The sequence below is a fragment of the Phodopus roborovskii genome, unplaced genomic scaffold, assembly GCF_943737965.1.
Source record: "Phodopus roborovskii unplaced genomic scaffold, PHOROB, whole genome shotgun sequence".
NCBI lineage: Eukaryota > Metazoa > Chordata > Mammalia > Rodentia > Cricetidae > Phodopus > Phodopus roborovskii.
Window position 1 is genome coordinate 34,779,206 of NW_026125052.1, and position 20,280 is coordinate 34,799,485.

Consider the following 20,280-nt stretch of genomic DNA (forward strand, 5'->3'; position numbering starts at 1 on the left):
CATATGCTTAAAAAAATTTTGGACCAGGTGGTGGTGGCACACACCTTTAATCCCAGCACTCAGGAGGCAGAGTCAGAGGCAGATGGATCTCTGTGAGTTTGAGGCCAGCCTGGTCTACAGAGCAAGTTCCAGGACATATAGAGCTACACAGAGAAACTCTGTCTCAAAAAAAAAAAAAAAAAAAAAAAAAACAATTATGTATGTGTGCATGTATGTATGTATGTATGTATGTATATGTTGTGGGTTTTTTGTTTGTTTGTTTGTTTTGAGGCAGGATCTCATGTAGACCAACTAGGCTGGTCTTGAACTTTCCATATATCCAAGGATGATTGTGAACTCCTAATTTTCCCGCTTCAACCTGACCTCTCAAATGCTGAGATTACCACTATATGCCACTAATCTATTTGTTGTTATTTTTAATGTATTTGGGGAGCAAATCTAGGCCTTCTTGCATGTTAGGAAAGCATTCTGCCAAATGAGCTACATCCCCAGCCTTTACACTAAAATAAACCCAATAAGAGGGGCTGGAGAGACAGCTCAGTAGTTAAGAGCACATGATGCTCTTTGGAAGAACCTGGGTTTGGTTCCCAGAACCCACATGTAGCTCACAACCTTCCATAAATCCAGTCCCAGGGAATCCAACATCTTTTTATGATATTCGTGGGCACCAAGCATGTATGTGGAGTACCTACATGCATGAAGGCAAAATAGTCATAAAGATTTAAAAATATAAAGAGTATAGCTAAAATGCAAAAGGGAAGTAATAAGTGTTGGTGAGGGTGTATAAGCCACCACAGCTCTCTATACAGGAGAAATGTAGTACCAAAGTTAACTGTAAGTATTCAGTCTGTTATTGTGTATGTGTGGTTATGGGAACTGAGTCCATGACCACACGTATGGTAAGCACATGCTGTATGACTAAGCTACATACTCAGCCCTATATACATTTCTAAAACTCAGCATTGCTACTGAAATAAAAAGGACATGTGCTACACATGTGCACAGCAAAGGAAACCATTATAAACAGTAACTGGAAACCACACAAATTCCTATAACCAGCAGGATGACCATCGAGCCATAGTGTGGCCACATAAAGGATTTGCAGAAGAGAACAAGAACCTTGTACGCACAAAGAAGCAAGAGAAGCACGTGCAGAGAGTAGATGCTGCCTGATCCTCTTTCCCACTGTGTAAATTGAGGCAAGCGTGATCTCTTCTGTCACAATGCAGGACTGTGTTTATTCTGAGGGGCGTGCTGTGACTGGTAGAGGGAATAAGGAACTTCAGGAGGCTGGCAGTATCGTATCTTGATCTGGATGTTGATGATACGGCATGTTAGGGTCATGGAAGTTCCCTGAGCTATGTCATGACAGACTGTGTACCATTCTATTCGTATATTACTCTTCAAAAAGCTAAGAGTAATGAAAACATAACAAAGAACCTAAGGAACAAAAGAAAGTCCGTTCTGACTGCTTAAACAACACAGCAAGCTAATAAAAATTTTAAGTCAGTAAACTAGGAATTCAAATAGATGTTTTGCCACATTTTTTCCTTTTAAAGATTCATTTATTTTTACTTTCTGTGTATGAATGATTTTCCTGCATGCATGTCTGTGCAGCATGTGCATGCCTGGTCCTGCAGAGGCCAGAGGGCATCAGATCCTCAGGAACGAAAGTTACAGGCAGTTGTGGGTTCCAGCAACATGTGGGTGCTGGGAATAGAACCCAGGTCCTCTGGAATTGTAGTGAGTGCTCTTAACTGAACCAGTCTACAGTTCCTCAAAGAGATTTTTAATGAAATCTCAAAACCTTTAATTGAAAAGGGGAAATAGCAAAAATAAAGAAAAATTTGAAGAAACATCATTCCTGAATTAACAGTTAAGTTAGAAACAGCTGCAAAAACAATTTACTAAAATCAAAATGCTCAATAAAGAAAAATAGTCACAGAAATCCAGTTGAAAGACAAAAACAAAAACAAAACCCCTAAAGCAAGTGGAAAAAGGTGAATACATATGGAAAACACACAAAGGTGCCAGCATAAAAGTTAGGGCAGAACACCAGACCTCACATCAATGTGCATGCTCAAGTCTCATAATCTGAACATGTTAGGGTACACGGCAAGGAGCATTTAATGCTGCAAGTGGAATTAAAGTTGGAAATATAAAATATTAAGAGAGAGATACAGTCCCAAATAGCCTAGGTGGACAAAAAGCTATCACCATGTCCTCTGAAATGAAAACAGGAAGCAGGAAAATTCATGTCAGAGTGAAGGGAAACAAGAAAGACTCAGCTGGTACCAATGGCTCTGAAGACCAAGAAAGGGGCTCCTGAAGTGCAGGAAGGTTCGAGAAAACTAGACTCTCTCCTAGAGCTCCATGTAGAGACAATGTCCTATTTCTGCCTTACCTTTAGCTCAGCCAAGCTGTGTAGCTTACCAGACCCAAAAATCATGAGAGAATAAACTTCTGTTGTTTTAAGCCAGCTTATACTCATTTTTCATAACAACATACAAGAAACTAATACAAAAGCCCTAGAAGATGTTTTTATGGCCATAAAGCAGATTCCTCTAAAATTAAGAAAAAAGTACTTTTTAGTATCTAGGAACTCAGAATATACAACATATCAAAACTTCTGAGTCATGGCCTGATTAAGCAAGGAACTGTAAGGCAAAGAAAAACAGTCTCCAAAAATTCCTGAGGGAAAGGCAAATTACCCATCTAGGAAATCAGTTGATGTGAGGCTTTTTACCATGACAACATCAAATACTAGAAAGACAGTGAACAAGTTACCAGGTGTTGAGGAAAAGGGCACTATAATCTAAGAATGCTATGTACAGCCAATGCATCGTCCAATGATAGACAATGGTGTTCTCAGGGCAAGCCACTCAAGGAAGCTCTCAGGGATTTTTGGTTTTGGTTTTGTTTTTTTTTTTTTTTTTTTTTTTTCCCCTGGATAACGGGTAATGAACAGCAGCTGGTTAAGAGGTTAAGCATCACTATAAAGAACTTTGGAGATAGCCAGTGCTGAATCCATATGAATACTGCATGAACACCAAGCACTCTTTGGTATTATAGCTACAATACAGAATCGAGTGTTATGAACCTCTGTAGCATGAGCATTGCAAAGTGGGCTACAAACCAGGACATGGGTGTGATGCTGCAAACATTCCCCTTCCACCGCCAAAGCACTGAGGCTCTCAGTGAAATGACGTCCTTATGACAAAATAAAGACCCTGGCCTCTTAATCTTTGTTTCTTCCCCCACTTGCTTATTTTTCTTCTTTTCTCTCCCCTTCCCTCTTTTTCTCCCTCCCATTCTGTTTCTCCCAGGCAGGGTCTCATATTGTAGGTCAAGCTGGCCTCAAATTCATGGCTATGAATGCTGGTATTACACATGTGAGCCACCATACCTGGCCTGTTCTTCCTACTCTCTTTTCTTAGCCCGAGAAGAAATATGTAGTAAATAGAAAGTCACAAAGGCTACAACTGTGGCATCAGCTCTCTGCAATTGTTCAGGCCACGTTGACAATGAAATACAGGGAAAAGCAACAGCAGCGCAGTGGGTCTTGCTTAAGCAAACCAGGGTGCTCATATGTCATCAACATCTTTCTCACTGCTCGCATCAGCAGCCATCCACTGTGGGACTCACCCATCCCTTCTTGGACTCGTTAAATGTTTTACTCTTCTCTTCTGCTGAGGTCAGTGCTTCGTTGAGCATCCAGACCTGAAGACAGAGCTGTGGACACAACCCTGTTCTTGGGGTAGTGCTGTCCAACAGAACTTTGTCCTAAAGGTCTAAATCTGTACTGTCCAGCTACTGGGTCTGGACCACACAGTTTCAGAGCCTTGCTAGCCAGGTGGCATTACTGGGGGTTTGGAGATGCAAGAAGCAGTCTGCAAGTCCAGAGGACAGAGGGTGGCAGGCCTCAGGACAGGGTCTGTATTGGAAATGTGAGTTGAAGCCCCACTAGTGCGACCAAAAGGCAGTCGCATTAGTCTTTGCACAGCCACAGTATGAGGGAGGGGTGACTGCATGACTATTCTTGCACGTCCCGCCCAGGTTTCTGCTCCATGAATGCTTCCTTCCTCTGGGGTGCAGGGTCTCAGACCTTAAGCTTCTAGGACACACTGCTCACTGCCCTCAAGCCTGCGGCTCTCTGGTCTCATCTGTGCCTAGTATCCTGAGCTTCTTAGTTGGGCTCCTTCCTACATCCTAGCCAAGTCTACAGGGTCACTGAGGTTCCCCCTCCTAGAGGTCCTGTCCACTAGGGCAGGGAGCCCCAGTGCAAGGTGCTTGGAACTCGAGGCTCAAGTCTAGTCTTGTTACTCTCTGCTTGCAGTCCCACGCACCAAAAGGTCACGGCCCCGGAGTCTGTGGTCTCTCCTGTTCCCTGATCCGCTGCCTCTCTGCCGACGCCTCCCGCAATTCCATTCACTTTTCCCAAACAGGTCGCTCGCCCCTGCCATCTCCCTTGACGCCCACCCTGAGCCGCTTTGCGGACTGCCCACAGCGCGCGGTCTACCCCAGCATGCGGGACCTAGCCCTGCCCAGCCTCTCCGTGGGCTGGACCCACTCTAGAGCGGCCGCTCGCACCGAGACCCTAGTGCTGCGCCTCCGGGTGCTGCGGCCGCGCTCACCCGCCGGGTGGCCATAAGGAGACTCGGCTGCTCCGTCCTGCAAGCTGGCCAGGATCTCGCCCTTGCCCACGTCGCTGTCTCCCACCAGCAGGAACTTAAGTAGAAAATCGTAGGCCCGCACAGGGCTGCCCAGGGCACTCATCATGCCGGCCTGGCCACCCCTCCCATGCCGGCCCCTAGCTGCGCGTAGGCGGCTGTAGGGTTCCTGAGCACCCCGGGGAACGCGATCGCTCCTCAAGCCAGGGGAGCTTGACAGCCGCAGCGCTCTGCCCACCCTATTCGTCATTGGTAAGTCGCAGTTGCTGAGGTGGATACACATGCTCATTGGCTAGCAAACTCGTCCATCTAGTTCTCAACGCCTCCGCACCTCGCCCACCGCCTCTCTTGGGAGGACTTGTTGCCTCAGCCAATGGGGACCCAGAGACGGTGATGGGCCGTGCCAGAAGAAACAGGAGGCGGGAGATCTGCTTCCACATCCAATGGAACAGAGGCATGGCGAGGAGGGGAGTGGCCAATGTCACTCCAGTCGTGATCCAGGGCACAACAGGAGCCCGCTCCAGATTGGTGTGGGAAGTGTTTGAGTCCCTGCCTGGTAATGAAGATTTGTCCCGCAGTTCCACAGAGCTTCCAGTGCTAGCGTTTAAGAGCTTAGGGGTACATGGCACATGTCCATGTGGCATCACATGGAACTGGAAGTTACAGGCAGTTGTGAGTTCCAGCACCAAGTGGACACGTGGACACGTGTACCTCTAAAAGGTGTCTGCGCATGGGTGCCTCCAGGTCTCCATGGGTTTCTGCCCATGCAAGTCAGTGTGTCTACTCATGTGTGCATCGTGTGCCTAGGAGGTTGCTGGCAGAGAGCACGTGGTGGGGACCTGCCTGTCTTTGACCTTCCCTTACCCCCTAGGGAGCAGTGGACCTTTGGACTCCCCCCCCCCCCCCCCCCCGGCTTCTCACCAGTTGGCACGAAGTTACTTAGAGTAACTGTAGTTTGGCATCTATGCAGAATCTTCATACAACCTGAAGTGGAAGCGCCTCTTAGACTCTGCCCTCTGCTTTGTTAAGGAGCTTGTTGTGCTGGCGTTTCTATTCAGTTCCCCAGAGCGGGTGGGAAAGAACACTATTCTAAGAGGAATGGCTGTCCCCAGCTTCAGAACAAGGCTATTTGACTCAGAACAGGCTGGTCTTAGGGCAAGGCGACTGCTGCCTCCCTGCAGGACCATTAATTATCCCTTCAAAAAGAGTTGATTATAATACACCCTAGTTACAAAATATGGTTGCCAGTTTACAACTGGTAATTGATAAAGGTTGTTTTGTTTTGCTTTGAGACAGGGTTTACCAGTGTAGCCCTGGCTGTCCTGGAATTCGCTGTGTAGACCAGGTTGGCTTCAGGATCTGTCTGCCTCTGCCTTCTGAGTTCTGATATGAAAGCTAGGATGGGTGATCTTGCTGACCCATTTCTGACTCAGAACAAGACTGTCTTTGACTCAAGGCCACACTGTTGCTAAACAAGATAAACCCTAGCTGCAGTTGTTTCAAAGTACCATGACATTGCAGCGTTGTCTGCCTGCACATACAGAAGAACCTCCCTTAAATAGCCCCTTTGAATGCCTGTGCCCAGATAGCCTTTCCCTACTGTTTTGCCAGCTGAAGTCGTACAACAATGTATCAAATTCTACTTTTCCCCTGTTCTGTCACAACTCACATCTCACCAGACTGCCAGTGTCATTCCTATGACAAGACAGCATTTGAGTTAAGAGTTTTAGACAGTCTGTTTGACTACTTGCCTATAATCCTGTGATTGATAATCTTGTCAATTTGGTAGGATCTGAAATCATCTAAATGAAGGGACACTAGCCCACTTGAGCATGTGCCTCTGGCAGGCCTTGGCCTTCTCCCCCATTCCCTCTGCTTTGCTAAAAACTGTTAGATTACATTCCTAAAGCTAGCCTCCAAGGTCTGTTCCCTCATTTGATCACCCCCTCCTGAGACTGACTACCAAAGCCCAGCAAACAAAAGCACCCTTAGGACCACCTAATTAACATGCCTAATTAAAATTACACGCCTCATCCTAACATAGGATTTCCTCCTTTGCCTATGTGCCATGCCTGTCTCCTCGCTATGCAGAGGCAGCCCTTTGTCCCTCTGGGACAGATACCCTCACCCTGCCCCTTGTCCCCTTCCACTTCTTCCTTGTCCCCTATCTCCTTTACCACCATACCCTGGATCGGTCTAACACAGACCTCCCCTTCTTCTCCTCTTAGCAATGGCACCTGCAAGGTCATTTACTGCTGTTTTCTGTCTGAGTCAGAAAGGAGCCGCTTTAACTTTTCTTTCCCACTTACTAAAAGATCTCTCTGTGAAAGCAGGTGTTTGGGTGTGGTTTGTGCCTAGTCTGGGGTCTGGGAGGAAGCTCCGATGTATGGGGCGTCTCCTTCACTAAGAAGCATACTCGCTGGCATGTCTGTGAGTATGTTTCCAGAGAGGGTTGGAGGGGAAACACAAAGATTGAGTAGTTGGCATCTTACATGAGGAAGTACAAGGAAAAGACCAGCTTCATGTTATCTTGAGTGAATGTATGTATTGTTGCTATTGCCATCCTCCACTGCCACACTCCAGGTTAGAGTTTCTCTGGAAGGGGAAAAATGTGTCATTTCTTGTTGTTTCAGATGGAATATTAAATGTTAATGTGGTTTTCATTTTAAAATTAGTTAATGTAAACAGCATATTCACAATCAGATTAGCTTAATAACTGTTTTCTTCCTTTTCTTTTCTTTCTTTCTTTCTTTTTTTTTTTTTCTATGATAGCCCAGATCCTTGCACATGCTAGGTAAGCATTTTACTGCTGAGTCACATACCCAGCCAAACAAATCATTTAATAAGAATGTCTCCTGATCGGTTGAAGGGTACATAAAGGGAAGGGCTGGACACAACCTGCTTAGAAGTACCAGAGTCCTGTTTGCTCTTCCTGCCCTCTCTTCAGACACTAGCTCCCTCTTGGAAGAGAAAGCATGGCTCATAGTTTTGTTCTGTGGGAACAAAATGACTTGATTTGCTCAAGTGCCCAGTAAAGATTCACTGCATTGGTGGTGATCCATGTATGTCTCTGAGCCAAGAAATAGTACCAGGTCGGGAGGAGTTATGTATTATCTCTGGCCATCAGCCACAGGGAAGACTTTGCTATGATTGGGTCCCTGCGTTCTCTGAGTACATAGAAATGAAATCCCCCCTGAAGACAGCATTCAGGGCGGGGCTAGCAGGGCCTAGGGTGGAAGCGTTCCACAGCTGGATGGATATGGCAGGGGCCTTTCCCAGACTCTCCATCTGCTGTTCCCCTCACAAAAAGCCCTCAGATCATCTCCCTCTAAGTGTCCCTCTCAGGTAGCACTGAAGAGAAGGCTAGGAATCTGTTTCCAAAGGGCCCAGGAGGTGCTCACACTGTAGCGCTAAGACTCTGCTTTCAGAACCTGAGCCTCAAATGAGGAAGGCTCATCTTCCAACACCTATCCGTATTCTAGGTGACAGAGCATGCAGAATGCCTGAGAAGCAAGCACTCTGCTGCTCTGCACCTTTCACTCCCATTTTAGAGTATGCGATGGCTAAAGAAACTCCTTTTTGTGCTAGGCATCCATCTTAGCAACTAATAGCCATTTGTCCCTGACTCAACTTCCTGGAAGATAAGTTCTCAGCATCCCTGACTCCTTGACTCCTACGCAGAAATGCACAGCCAGGAGCATCTGTTTGTTATGGTGACTAACTGCTGATTGTGGCTTCTGTAACTTGCTTATATAGATAACCAAGGACTATTTTGCACTCACCTTGACCATCAAATCTTGGCAGAACAGAACAAGGTTTTTGCCTTTAAAAGCCCTTCCTTCTCCCTCCTCTGCGCAGCACATCTCTGATTTGGGTTTGCAACTGTGGCCCTGCTAGCAGCTTTAATAAATTGGGCCAATTATGATCTGAGGGTCTTTTTCTGGAATCCTGTAACAGTGAGAACCTGGGAACTGGCTTGGACTCTGGGACACAGCAGAGCTAGTGTAGGGGCCACTGTGGTCATGGCTGGAGTGAGTGTAGATTCTCCACCACTCTCTAACTTTCCCTTACCAGCCCCCCACCCCTGTCACCTTTCTCTTACCCTTATACCCCCATCTTCACTGCAACATACCTCATGAATCCAGGGTCTCAGAGCCTTTTCAAGCCAGCGCTCTCATCTTTCTGGGCCCTTAATGAGCTGAATGAAGCATGTGTTGGCTTCTATTTATGTAAAAATGCAGGAACAGGATTGGACTGAAGTTATGAGCTCCTGGGTAATGGTAAAGAACATGTAGCCAGAAGGGCTCAGCACTGAGGAGTGGGGGCAGCATTGTCCTAGGCTAATCAGAACCTAAACTTTAGAAGTGCTACACAATGTGGTGACATTTTGTTTATGATCTCACAAATAAAGCTTGCCTAAAGATCAGAGTGCAAAGCTAGCCTCACGGTTAGCCATAGAGGCCAGGCAGTGGTAGTGCACATCTTTAATCCCAGCACTCAGGAGACAGAGGCAGGCGAATCTCTGTCCATTAGTTCAAGGCCACTCTGAGCTATGCAAAATTGACTCAATCTAAAAGAGAAACAGAACTAACACAAAGATGATTCCAGCACTTGGAGTGACACACCTTTAATCCCAGCACTAGGGAGGTGGAGATAGGAATAATAAGGTTAGGCAGAGAGAGAGGAATATAAGGCTATAAGGTGGGAGGAGACAGGAAATCTAGGCAGTCTGTCTGAGCATTCAGTCTGAGGATTCATGGAGGCAGGATCACCCTGATGGGAGGTGTCATCCTGTAAAAATGTTTCTCTTATTGGTTAATGAATAAAGCACTATTGGCCAACAGGAAAGCAAGATAGGCAGGATTAGTAGAGAAGGAGGAGAGAGGAAGTAGTAAGGAGGAGTCAACATGGAGAGACTGGATAGAGCAGAACACCGGCCCCTCTCTCCAGTAAGATGAGACCACATGGAAATACTTAGATTAATAGAAATGGGTTAATATTTAAGACAGAGCTAGCCGGTAAGAAACTAGTAACTGGCCAACAGAATTATATCTAATACAGCATCTGTGTGTGTTATTTGGGGCTGGCGCAGCGGTGGGACAAGACCGGCGGGAAGAATCTAACATCACCCTTTCAGTCTGAGGTAGAGGTAAGAGCTATTTTGCTTCTCTAATCCTTCTGCTTCCTCCTCTAATATCTGATTGTGAATTTTTATTATTGAGAACAATTAGAATTCATGCTACAACACAGATCATTCCAAGTTTTACAATTAAGAGCTGCCATTTGTTGGACTCCTGACTATGGAAAAATTGCAATTAAAAAGTGGCGTGTGTGTGTGTGTGTGTGTGTGTGTGTGTGTGTGTGTGTGTGTGTGTGATATCCTGGTAATGTCTCAAACACACTAGGCAAGGCAAATGCTCTGCCACTGAGCTACAATCCTATCACAATAATAATTAAAAAAACAAAACAAAAAAAAAAAACAAGCACTTTCCTTTTCATGCAAATGTCTATTTTCCCTTTAGACAACCTTCTTTCCTTCTCATAGGAACTATCCCACAGAGGGACGTGGAATGCCGCTTGAACCAGCTGGGTGAGAGCTGTCATTATACATCAGCTGTTTTGTTTTAGTTGCCACTGGATGTAGCTCTCCATTCCTGTTGGAGATTATCTGGCAGAATGGAGATTAATAACCAGAAGGGTTGCAGCAGAGGGAGAGTGTTGGGCAGAGTCATGGATACTGGGCCATGCCTTCTCTCAGAGCTCACACACATCTGCTTGTTATTAACATCTACAGTTGCCTTTATTTTCAAGACTAGAGACAGCCATGGATACTTGGGCCCCAGTCTATCTGGAGACCCAGGAGAAGGTAGAAGACATCTTGAATTATCCTAGTTGAAGGATAGGAAGGGTCAAACAAGACCTGAAGACCACTCATCTTATCCTGACCCCTGACACTGTTCCAAGGTGCTGATTGTCCATTCTGTCAATCCTTAGGCAGGGGTAACAATAATATCTGCTACATATGCTTTTATTTGTTTGCATAACTGGTGGTGTATAAGGAGTATGGTTTTTCCACCCGCCGCCTGGTCTTGTCCAGCCGCGGTGGGATGCTGTTGGCCAGATACTAATTTCTTATTGGCTAGCTCTGCCTTAATTATCAACCCATTTCTGCTAATTTAGTATTTTCACGTGGTCTTCTTACCCGGGAGCCAGCCGGCATTCTGCTTTCTCCAGACTCTCCATCTTGACTATCCCTTCCTACTTTCTCTTTCCTCCTTGTCTCCTAGTCCCTCCTATATTCCTTTATATTGGCCAAAAGTGCTTTATTCATTAACCAGTTTGAGAAACATATATACATAATGGCATCTCCCATCAGTGGTTGACTCTTTGAGTGAAAGCTTTGCAGTATTTTCTGGAAGGAGAGAGATTTTTGTCAAACTTTATGTTGTTGTGTAGCAAGCTTTCTTGTCAGACTGTCTTTTGTGGGACCACCAGGTCCCCAAATAATGACATGGAGACTTACTACTAATTATGAAACTTTGGCCTTTAGCTTAGGCTTGTTTCAACTAGCCCTTATAACTTAAGTTAACCAATTTATATTAATTTATGTTCTGTCACATGGAATTAATTTCCTCTCTTGCATCTTGCACCTCCTGTTTCCTCTCTGTGCCTGGCTGGCAACTACGCCTCTCTTCCTTCCAGAGTTCTCTCTCTGCCTGGAAGTCCATGATACCTCCTGCCTAGGTATTGGCCATTCAGTTTTTCCACTACACCAGTCATAGCAATACATCTTCACACAGTGTACAAATTGCTGTTCATGATGATGTCTCCTGAAATGAATAGATCCCATCAGACTATGGAGTGTCAGATTGAGATGCACAGCCCACAGGCACAGGCATTCCGATTTCTACTGGTCTTGAAAGGTGTTTATGGAACCATATCCTGTGTAAGCAGTCTGTGATGGAGGAGTGATTCCTGTTCATAAGAGCTAAAGAGGGTCATGTCCTTAAGAGTTTGTCCCCACAGTAACTGGAAGAATTTTCCATAGCCACTTCCTGTATTAGAGACCTTGCTTCTGACACAGTTCCAGAGCTGAGCCCCTAGGGCATGTCTTCTTAGGAACAGCCCTAGCCAGTTTTGGCACAGCCATAGTGGGTGTCCCCAAAACCAGTGCAGGGAAGGTCAAGACTCCTGATACCACAAACTACTGAGAACCCAACCCCAACCTCCATTAAATGCATCACCCAAAGCCAGATACCATGAATGCCAAAGCTACTCCATCAAGAGGAGGAAACAACTCCATAGAAGTCAGGGCGGAAAGCGACGATGCTCCCACGAAACCGTGGTAAAAAATACAACTTTTGCAAACTTGAGGGTAAGGGATGAACATCAGAAGCCTCCGCCAGGGCCACTCCACATGTCAAAGGAGTCTGTCTTAAGCAACTCAGGCTGTCGACAGGCTGCGTGGCCCATACACAGCAAGTTGACATTTCTCACAGTTCTGTACACTAGAAGCCCAAGATGAAGGTAGGTCTGGTTTCTGTTGAAGGCTGTTCTCCTGCCTTTTAGATGAGGTCCTTCTGCTTACTCATTTCATGGCCTCTCTTCCCCTCTCCCCTTCACCTTTTCCTCCTCTCCTCTTTCCCCTTTGTCTGCTCCTGTTCTTTTTCTTGTTTGGTTTTGCTTTTTGAGAGAGTCTTACAATGTAGTCTAAACTGGCATGGAATGCAGTCTTCTAACTTGGTTTGCCAAATGCTAGGATTCTGCCTTTATGCCTAGCTTCTCTTCCTCCTCTTCTAAGGCCACTAATCCCACAGGATAAATCTCCACTATCATGACCAAGTTTAACTCCAATTTTTTTTTTCAAAGCCTCTCTCTCCAAATACTATTGCATTGAGGTTATAGCTTCAACATGATTTTTTTTTTCTTTTTTGAGATAGGGTCTCCCTCCCTTCCCCCCCCCCCTCTCTGTAGCACTGACTGGCCTGGAACTCTCTCCATAGACCAGATTAGCTTAGAACTCAGAGATCTGCCTACTCTTGTCTCCTGAGTGCTGGGATTAAAGGCATGCACCACTGTGGTAATATCTTTTTAGTACAAATAAAGCTTGCCTGAAGATCAGAGGGCAGAGTTAGTCACTAGGTAACCATAGAGGTGTGGAGGTCTGTACAGACAGACAGGAAGTGAGATGTCTGGGCAGACAAAGGAAGTAAAAAGGTGGGAGGAGACAGGAGCTCAGTCTGTTTTCGCCTGGGAAGTTGAGTAGGTAAGGCGACGACTGTGGTTTTGCTCATTTGTCTCTGATCTGTCAGCATTTTCCCCTATATCTGACTCCTGCCTTTTATTATTAAGACCAATTAGAACCCGTGTTACAGGCCGCCATTACCCAGCTGCTTCAACACGATTTTAACGAGACACCGATGGTTAGTCCATAGAGAGGCTGATGATGTGAACTCCACTGAGAGAAAGAAAAGTTATGGAGTATGGAGTTCACCCTACCAGAGACCCTGGGCTGGGAGGTGTGTGCCACTGTCTGCTCAGCTAGCCTTTTACAAAGGAATTTCTTTGGTCTTTGGACGACTAGAGGGCATCTGTCTGAATCTTAGACTATTGGCAGCAGGGGCAGTTGAGAGAGCTGACCTATGCATTGTAGGATACTGAGTAGCAGTCCTGGTCTCCATACATTAGAGGCTACCATCTCTTCTCTCCTCAGTGGTAACCATCAAAAATGTCAATAGAATTGCCAGGTGTTGGGTGCAAGACAGTCACCAGCAGCAGCAACAGTTGAGGATCTCAGATTGAGTGCAGTGTGATTTGCATGTGACTATCTCTTATCTAAGGTGTTGTTTTAGCCCCATAGCACAGTGTTCCAAGTGTAGGCCTTCACCCTGGGGAGGGGTAATATCTGCTCTCTCTCTTTTATTGTGTATGTATATGTGTATGATGGAAAACACTCATATCAATTTTTAATAACCAGCTCTTTCCTTCCACTGTTCCATGAATTCTAGGAATGGAAGTCAGGTTGCCAGGCAAGCACTTTACCCATTGAGCTATCTTCCTGGCCTGGGGTTAACGGTTTATGGTGACAGTTTCAGTCTGGGAAGATGGGAAAGTTCTGTATGGTGATAATAGTTGCTCAAGAATGTGAATGCACCAGGCATGTTGTGGCTCACACCTTTAATCCCAGCACTAGGGAGGCAGAGGTAGGCTGATTTCTCTGAGTTCAAGACCAACCTGGTCTACAAAGTGAGTTTCAGGATGGCAAAGGCTATACAGAGGAACCCTATCTCAAAAGAAACAAAAACAAAACAAAAACAACAAACAAATAACCCCTCAAGGAAAAAGAATATAAATTTACTTAAAATCACCAAAAAGTATACATGAAAAGTATAAACTCTCATAGATATTTTGGCACACGTTTAAAATAAAAACAAAGCTGGAATTCTGGTGGCCACCTCCTGTTTTTTGGTTTGTATTAGGTTGGACAGTTTGGGATGGAAAATAAAGGTAGCTAATGGACAGGCTGTCCATCTCAGGGTGCTTACTTCACCCTTTGTACCTCTAAACAACCCTCAGGGTAGGGGCAGATTACAATTCCCACCGACTTCTGGATGGTGGTGGCTTATACCTTTAGTTCTAGCACATGGGAGGCAGAAGGAGGTGGATCTCTGAGTTTGAGGCCAGGCTGATCTACAGACTGAGTTCCTGGACAGCCAGGGCTGCACACACACACACACACACACACACACACACACACACACACACACACACACACACAATCTTGTCTTGAAAAACCAAACCAAAGACAAAGCCCAAAGCCCACTGAGACACAGCAGGGCACAATGGCTCAGAGAAGCCACTTGGGTAGAGGTCCCACCAGGGTTCCATCTCAAGAGCTGGTTAGTGTAACACATTATCCTTGCTTTACATGATGGTGCACACTGTTAACCCAGCACTCAGGAGACAGGTGCAGGCAAACCTTTATTGAGGACAGTCTGATGTACATAGCAAGTTCATGCCTAGCCAGGGCCATATAGTGAGATCCTGTCTAAATAAATAGCCACGTAACTGTAGCTTTTTATCTCTATAATGAACCTTATTTTTTCTGTACTGGGGATTCTATCCCAGGACTTTGCATATTCCAGGAAAGTGTTTTATCACTGAGCTACATCCTCAGTCCATTTTAACCACTGTTTAATTATACTAAGCACTTCGTGTTACTATGCTACCATCACTACCCCCAGTTTGCAGAACTTGTCCATCTCCAAGCTGAAACTTGTGGCCACTAAACACTAACTGTACAATCTCCCTCTTCCAATGGGGTAACCCCCATTCAACTTTCCGGCTTTTTGACTTTGCTCACTCCAGGAACCTGTATCTGGCATGTTTTACTCACATGATGTCCTCAAGGTCAGAGTTGCCTTCCTTATGTAAATATAACATGTTTGCCCATTTATCATGCATACGGCTGCTAGGAATATCTTGTCCAAGTTTCTGTATGGATGTGTTTTTGCCTGGGGTGTATAGGAAGGGGTGGGATTCTAGCTCATACAGTAGCTGTTAAGCTGTTTGAGGACCTTCAGGGTGTGGGTTTTATTTCTGAAGAAAGCTTGCTCTGTAATTTGCAGAGCAGGTGGTGTGTTGCCCCCTTAACAATTCCTATCATTCCCCCTCCTCTGGCCTAGAGTACAATTTCAGGCAGGAGGTCCCTTATTGTAGAAGATGGAGGAGAAATTCCAGGCCATATGCAAGAAATACCTTTCCGTAAAACGATATTTATATTTGCCAACTACAAAAAGAGCATCCCTTTTGTAACTTTCTCTGGTGCCCAAACAAAAATAGATCAAAGAATGGTAGACATGAATTGACCGAATTTATCTCAAACCAAGGACTTGTACGAATAAACTAACTCTATTTTTCTCTTCCCTTCTGTGGAGAAGTAAATAGAAATTAACAGCTGGGCACAGAGTGGGTGTGTGTTGGCTGGTGACTCACTAAAATTCATTGCCATATTCCAGTTGCTCTCTTGCTATAGAAAGAAAGTCTATTTTTAGCAAAACTAACCTGCGGATGCCCCCAGAAGTATCAGTGCTCTGCCACAAGACTCATTTTAATGTGAAGCTGCTATCAGATCTCTGCCCCTGTAAACATTTTCCCCGGTAGACAGCTAAGCAGTCCACTCCAGTCCGTGCCTCACCAGGGCACCCACACCTCCATTTGGAAAACGTACCTTCAAGCTTTCCCTACTCAGTTTCTGACCATAGTTTACCCCACTCCACCCATGCTCCCTCCACCCAGGTCAGCCAGGTTAAGTAAAGAGCCTGCGAAAATTACCCAGTGCTCTGAAAGCTTCTCTCATGCCCCAGTGAACCTCTGACTGACACCAGGTGCTGCCCCCCTGTGGCCCATCCCAGTGTTGCCGACATTTGCTGTGGACAAAGGACTAGCTGGAATCCCACTGGAGAACAGTTACAGGGTGCCCATGGTCCCCACAGCCGTCACGATGTCCCCAGATGGCCAGAGTAATGAGGTTGACACTGGATGAGATCTCTCAGCTATAGATTTGTGTGGACAGGGAAGAGACTGCTTCAAGCCTTATGTCCTGTGGGACTTGCAGCACATTCGATCCTCTTCCCCCAGACATCATTATGAACCATCACAGAACCTAGCTGTGCCCCTTGGTGCATGGGCTTCAGGCCAGCTGTTCCCCAGCAGCTCACTGCAATCTAACTGGAGTAGATACAGTGGGCAGTTTTCTCTTGCAAGAAAGTACACTTGGGGGACCAGCAAGACATCACAGTGGGTAAAGGAGCTTGCTGCCAAGCTGATGACCCCCAGAACACATGTAGTAGAAGAGATCTGACAGCCCTTGCTGTCCTGGAACTCACTCTGTAGACCAGGCTGGTGTCAGATTCATAGAGATCCATCCATCTGCCTCTGCCTCCCAAGCGCAGGGATTAAAGTCATGCACCACTACTATCTGGTTTGTCTTTTGCTTTTTGTTTGTTTGTTTGTTTTTGGTTTTTGAGACAGGGTTTCTCTGTATTGTTTTAGAACCTGGCCTGGAACTCGCTCTGTAGACCAGGCTGGCCTCTGCCTCCCGAGTGCTGGGACCAAAGGCGATCGCCACCAATGCCCAGCTTGCTTTTTTTTTTTTTTTTTTTTTTTAATGGTGAAATACAATATATACACAAGGGAAAGAGCAAGATCATACACACATGTATCATTTAATAGAAAAACAATAAAGTGACAAGTTAGGTATAAATCACTGTTCTACATCAAGAAATACAAAGCCAGGGCTAGCTAAATGTCTCATTGGGTAAAGACACCTGCCACTAAGTCTTATGAGCTGGGATCCATGTGTCGGGAGGGGAGTCCCTATCTTTTCAGGCTTTCCTTTAGTTAAAGTAAAGGCATTTAACTTCATGATGGCAAATGGCTCTCAGCTTAAGAATGTTTTTATTTCATTTTCATTCTTGGAAGCATATTTTTCCCTGGGAAAGTTATTTTCTTTCCCTTATAGTCAGTCATTCCACTATTTTTTGGCTTCCAGGGAAAACAGATGTTAATCCTTTTTGACATCTTTGCTATTCATACTACAGACTTCCTTTGCTTTTGATATTCTATTACTTCACTGCTATTTGTCTAAGAAAGGACATCTTTTCATTGATTTACTTTACAATGTTTCTTTGGGGCTAGGGAGAGGGCTGAACAGTTAGCCTGATTCATTTCCCAGTGCCCACTTCTGCAGGCTTATGAAGGCTGGCAGTTCCAGTTCCAGGAGCATCCAGCATCTCTGGCTTCTGCAGGCACTGGCACTGTTGTGCACATAACTCCCACACAGATACCCACAGACTCACACAGAGTGGGGAGAGACAGGGGGTGTGTGTGTGAGAGAGCGCAGGAGAGAGAATATAAACCTTAAAAGAGTAAAAGAGCAGCAGCATATAGTGACATACCATCTCAGCACCCAGGAGGCTGAGGCAAGGGGGATTAGGGACTGGACGCCAGCCATGCTTTAAGGCTTTGTGTCAAAGCAACAGTAATGTACCAGGACCTTAAGTTAGAGGGATGGTGTATTTTATCAGTTCTAGAACATTTCAGTATCTTTTCTCTTTTTTGAGAGTTTAAACTAAGAAAGATTTTATTATTAAAACAAAACAAATGCTTCTAATGCCAGCACTTAGAAGCAGAGGCAGGTGGGTCTCTGAGGGTTTGAGACCAGTTTAGTCTACACAGAGAATTCCACCCAAGTTTAAATAGCCTTCCCCCACATCAATATTTTTATGCAAATATTGTTCTTGCCTTAAATTTCCTTTTCATCATTTGTACCAAGTCTTTGGCACTTTCTTCATCCCTATAGAAAGTTATTTATTTTATGTGTGTGAGTGTTTCCCTTAATGAGTGTATATGAACCACATGCATGGAGCCCAGAAGAGGGGGTGGATCCCTTGGAACTGGGGTTACAGGCAGTTGTGAGTTGCCATTTGGTTGTTGGGAACTGAACCTGGGTTCTCTGATAGAGCAGCAAGCACTCATAACCATTGAGCAATCTCTTAATCTTTTTACATTAAAGACATAATTGTCTCCTTATATACATCTAATAATGCTGGCACCTGTCTTTATCACCTACTGTTGTTTCTAGTACACGCAAGACACCTTAGGTCTTTGCTTCTTTGGTGTGTTAGTTGACTTGTTTAAATAACAGAAAGTTTATCTTCATAATTCTTGAGGCGGGGATGTCTGAAATCAGTGACAGGTAAGGGCTCTCCTGTTCCTGGTCCATACAGAACTGATTTCCTGCTGTGTCTTGCCATGGCTTTTCCTGATATAGGCAGAGATACAGTAGGAGTACGCTTTTTGATCTCTATTTAAGAAGTTACTCTGTAATTCTCTTGGAAGTTGGCCCCACCCCATGAGTTCATTTAATTTTAATTATATCCCTAAACTAGTTGTGCTGGGATTAGTGTCTTTATGAATTCTGAGTGAACACAAGCACCTTGGCTCTTGGGCAAGGCAGTCACATGAGCGGTTTCTCATCCCATGTGGCCATTTAAGAATGTTGGGGAGGGTATGGAGAGATGGCTCAGTGTTTAAGAGCACTGGCTGCTCTTCCAGAGAACCTGTTTATTTTCTGTCACCCACATGGTGCCCAGTTCCAGGACAGCTCACCCACTCTGACCTCCATGGGCACCAGGCATGCACGTAGTGCACAGATAGACATGCAGACAAGACACCCATACACATAAGGTTAAAAAAACAAAAAAGGAACGGACTCTGGGCCTGGAATACAGGGATTGTTCTCAGGTTATCACCTTGTGCCAGAATATCCTGTGGAAAGCCCAGGGTTAGTTCCTTTATTCTGCTTATACATATTTGCTCCATGACACTTGGGTAAGTCTAACATCTGCCTTCCACAAGGTGGGGACAGAGCAAGTTTACCACAGCAGGACAAGGACGGTGTTCATAGCCAGCTGCCCTGCATTTGCTGCTGTGGTGGGTCCCACGGGCCAACAGGGCCAACACATGCTCGGGAAGTAGAAGTATCTCCCTTTTCTGTGTGGGTGAATTATTGTTTCGTTTAGTGCTCAACCATGCTGTCTTGCCCCTCGTGACCCTGATATCAAGAACAAAGGGCAGAAGTGTTTAGTTTCCTCCTCTGGGCCTGGCAACCAGCATATAATCTTCTGTTTAACAAAATTTGGGCATGTTGGCATACTCCTGTAATCCCAGAACTTGGGAGGTAGGGACAGGAGAATCAGGGTACCCAACGTCATCCTTGGGTACATAGCATGTTAGAAGCTATGTACAAGAGAACCTGTTTCAAAAAACATGAAGTAAATAAAAATTTAAAGTAAATAACGTGATTATGTATCGTGCTTCAGATCCTAACTACTGAGATTAAAGGAGTGTACCACCATACCTAGTCTGTAACCAGAGGCTTTTAGATGCCCCTGCCTGGCCCCTCACTCAGAGGCTTAATATTCATTATAATTGTTTGGCTGATGTCTCAGGCCTCTTACTGGCCAGCTCTTACATTTAAATTAATCCCTTTCTATTAATCTGTGTATTGCCATATGGCCATGGCGTTATCTCATTTTCTACACGCCTTGCTTTCTCGACAGCTGACTCAACACCACCTTCTCTCTCCCTGTCTTCAGTTTGGATTTCCCACCTAGCTATATTCTGCCCTGCCATTGGCCAAAGCAGCTTTATTCATCAACCAATAGAAGCAACGCATATTCGAAGCTTACCGAAAGATCCCACACTACTTTTGACTCCACGGTTCACTTTTGACTTTCATTGTCCTTGAATTATGTAAAGGATTCCCATGAAGGCTAAGGAAAGGTGTATTGCTCAGGAGAGATCTCGTGTGTCTTCTTCGCGGTGCCTATGTTCCCCGTTTGCTCAAAACTTGCGTTAAAAAATAATCTTAAGTAATATGAATTTGGGTTGCAAATCTAATCAAGACCAGACAAGAATGACTTCTACCCATACCACCACCTCCTTGTCCAAGGGCGAGGCTTCCTAGGTGCCAGGTTCAGACTTAGTGGCACTTTACCTTCTTGTTGCTCGCGTACGCGTAGCCTTTCGGAACCCTAGATTTATG

At 45.2% G+C, this 20,280-nt stretch overlaps 1 protein-coding gene across 1 annotated transcript in view; it reads right to left on the bottom strand.

The window, feature by feature from the left end:
* Rab40b (RAB40B, member RAS oncogene family) overlaps nucleotides 1-4,857 on the bottom strand; it is a 30,241-nt gene extending 25,384 nt beyond the window's left edge. Inside the window, exon 1 of the mRNA XM_051182646.1 lies at nucleotides 4,635-4,857. Within this exon, the coding sequence (XP_051038603.1) occupies nucleotides 4,635-4,779 (145 nt within the window). The 5' untranslated portion in view covers nucleotides 4,780-4,857. The remainder of the gene's footprint in view (nucleotides 1-4,634) is intronic.
* Nucleotides 4,858-20,280: the final 15,423 nt, after the last annotated feature.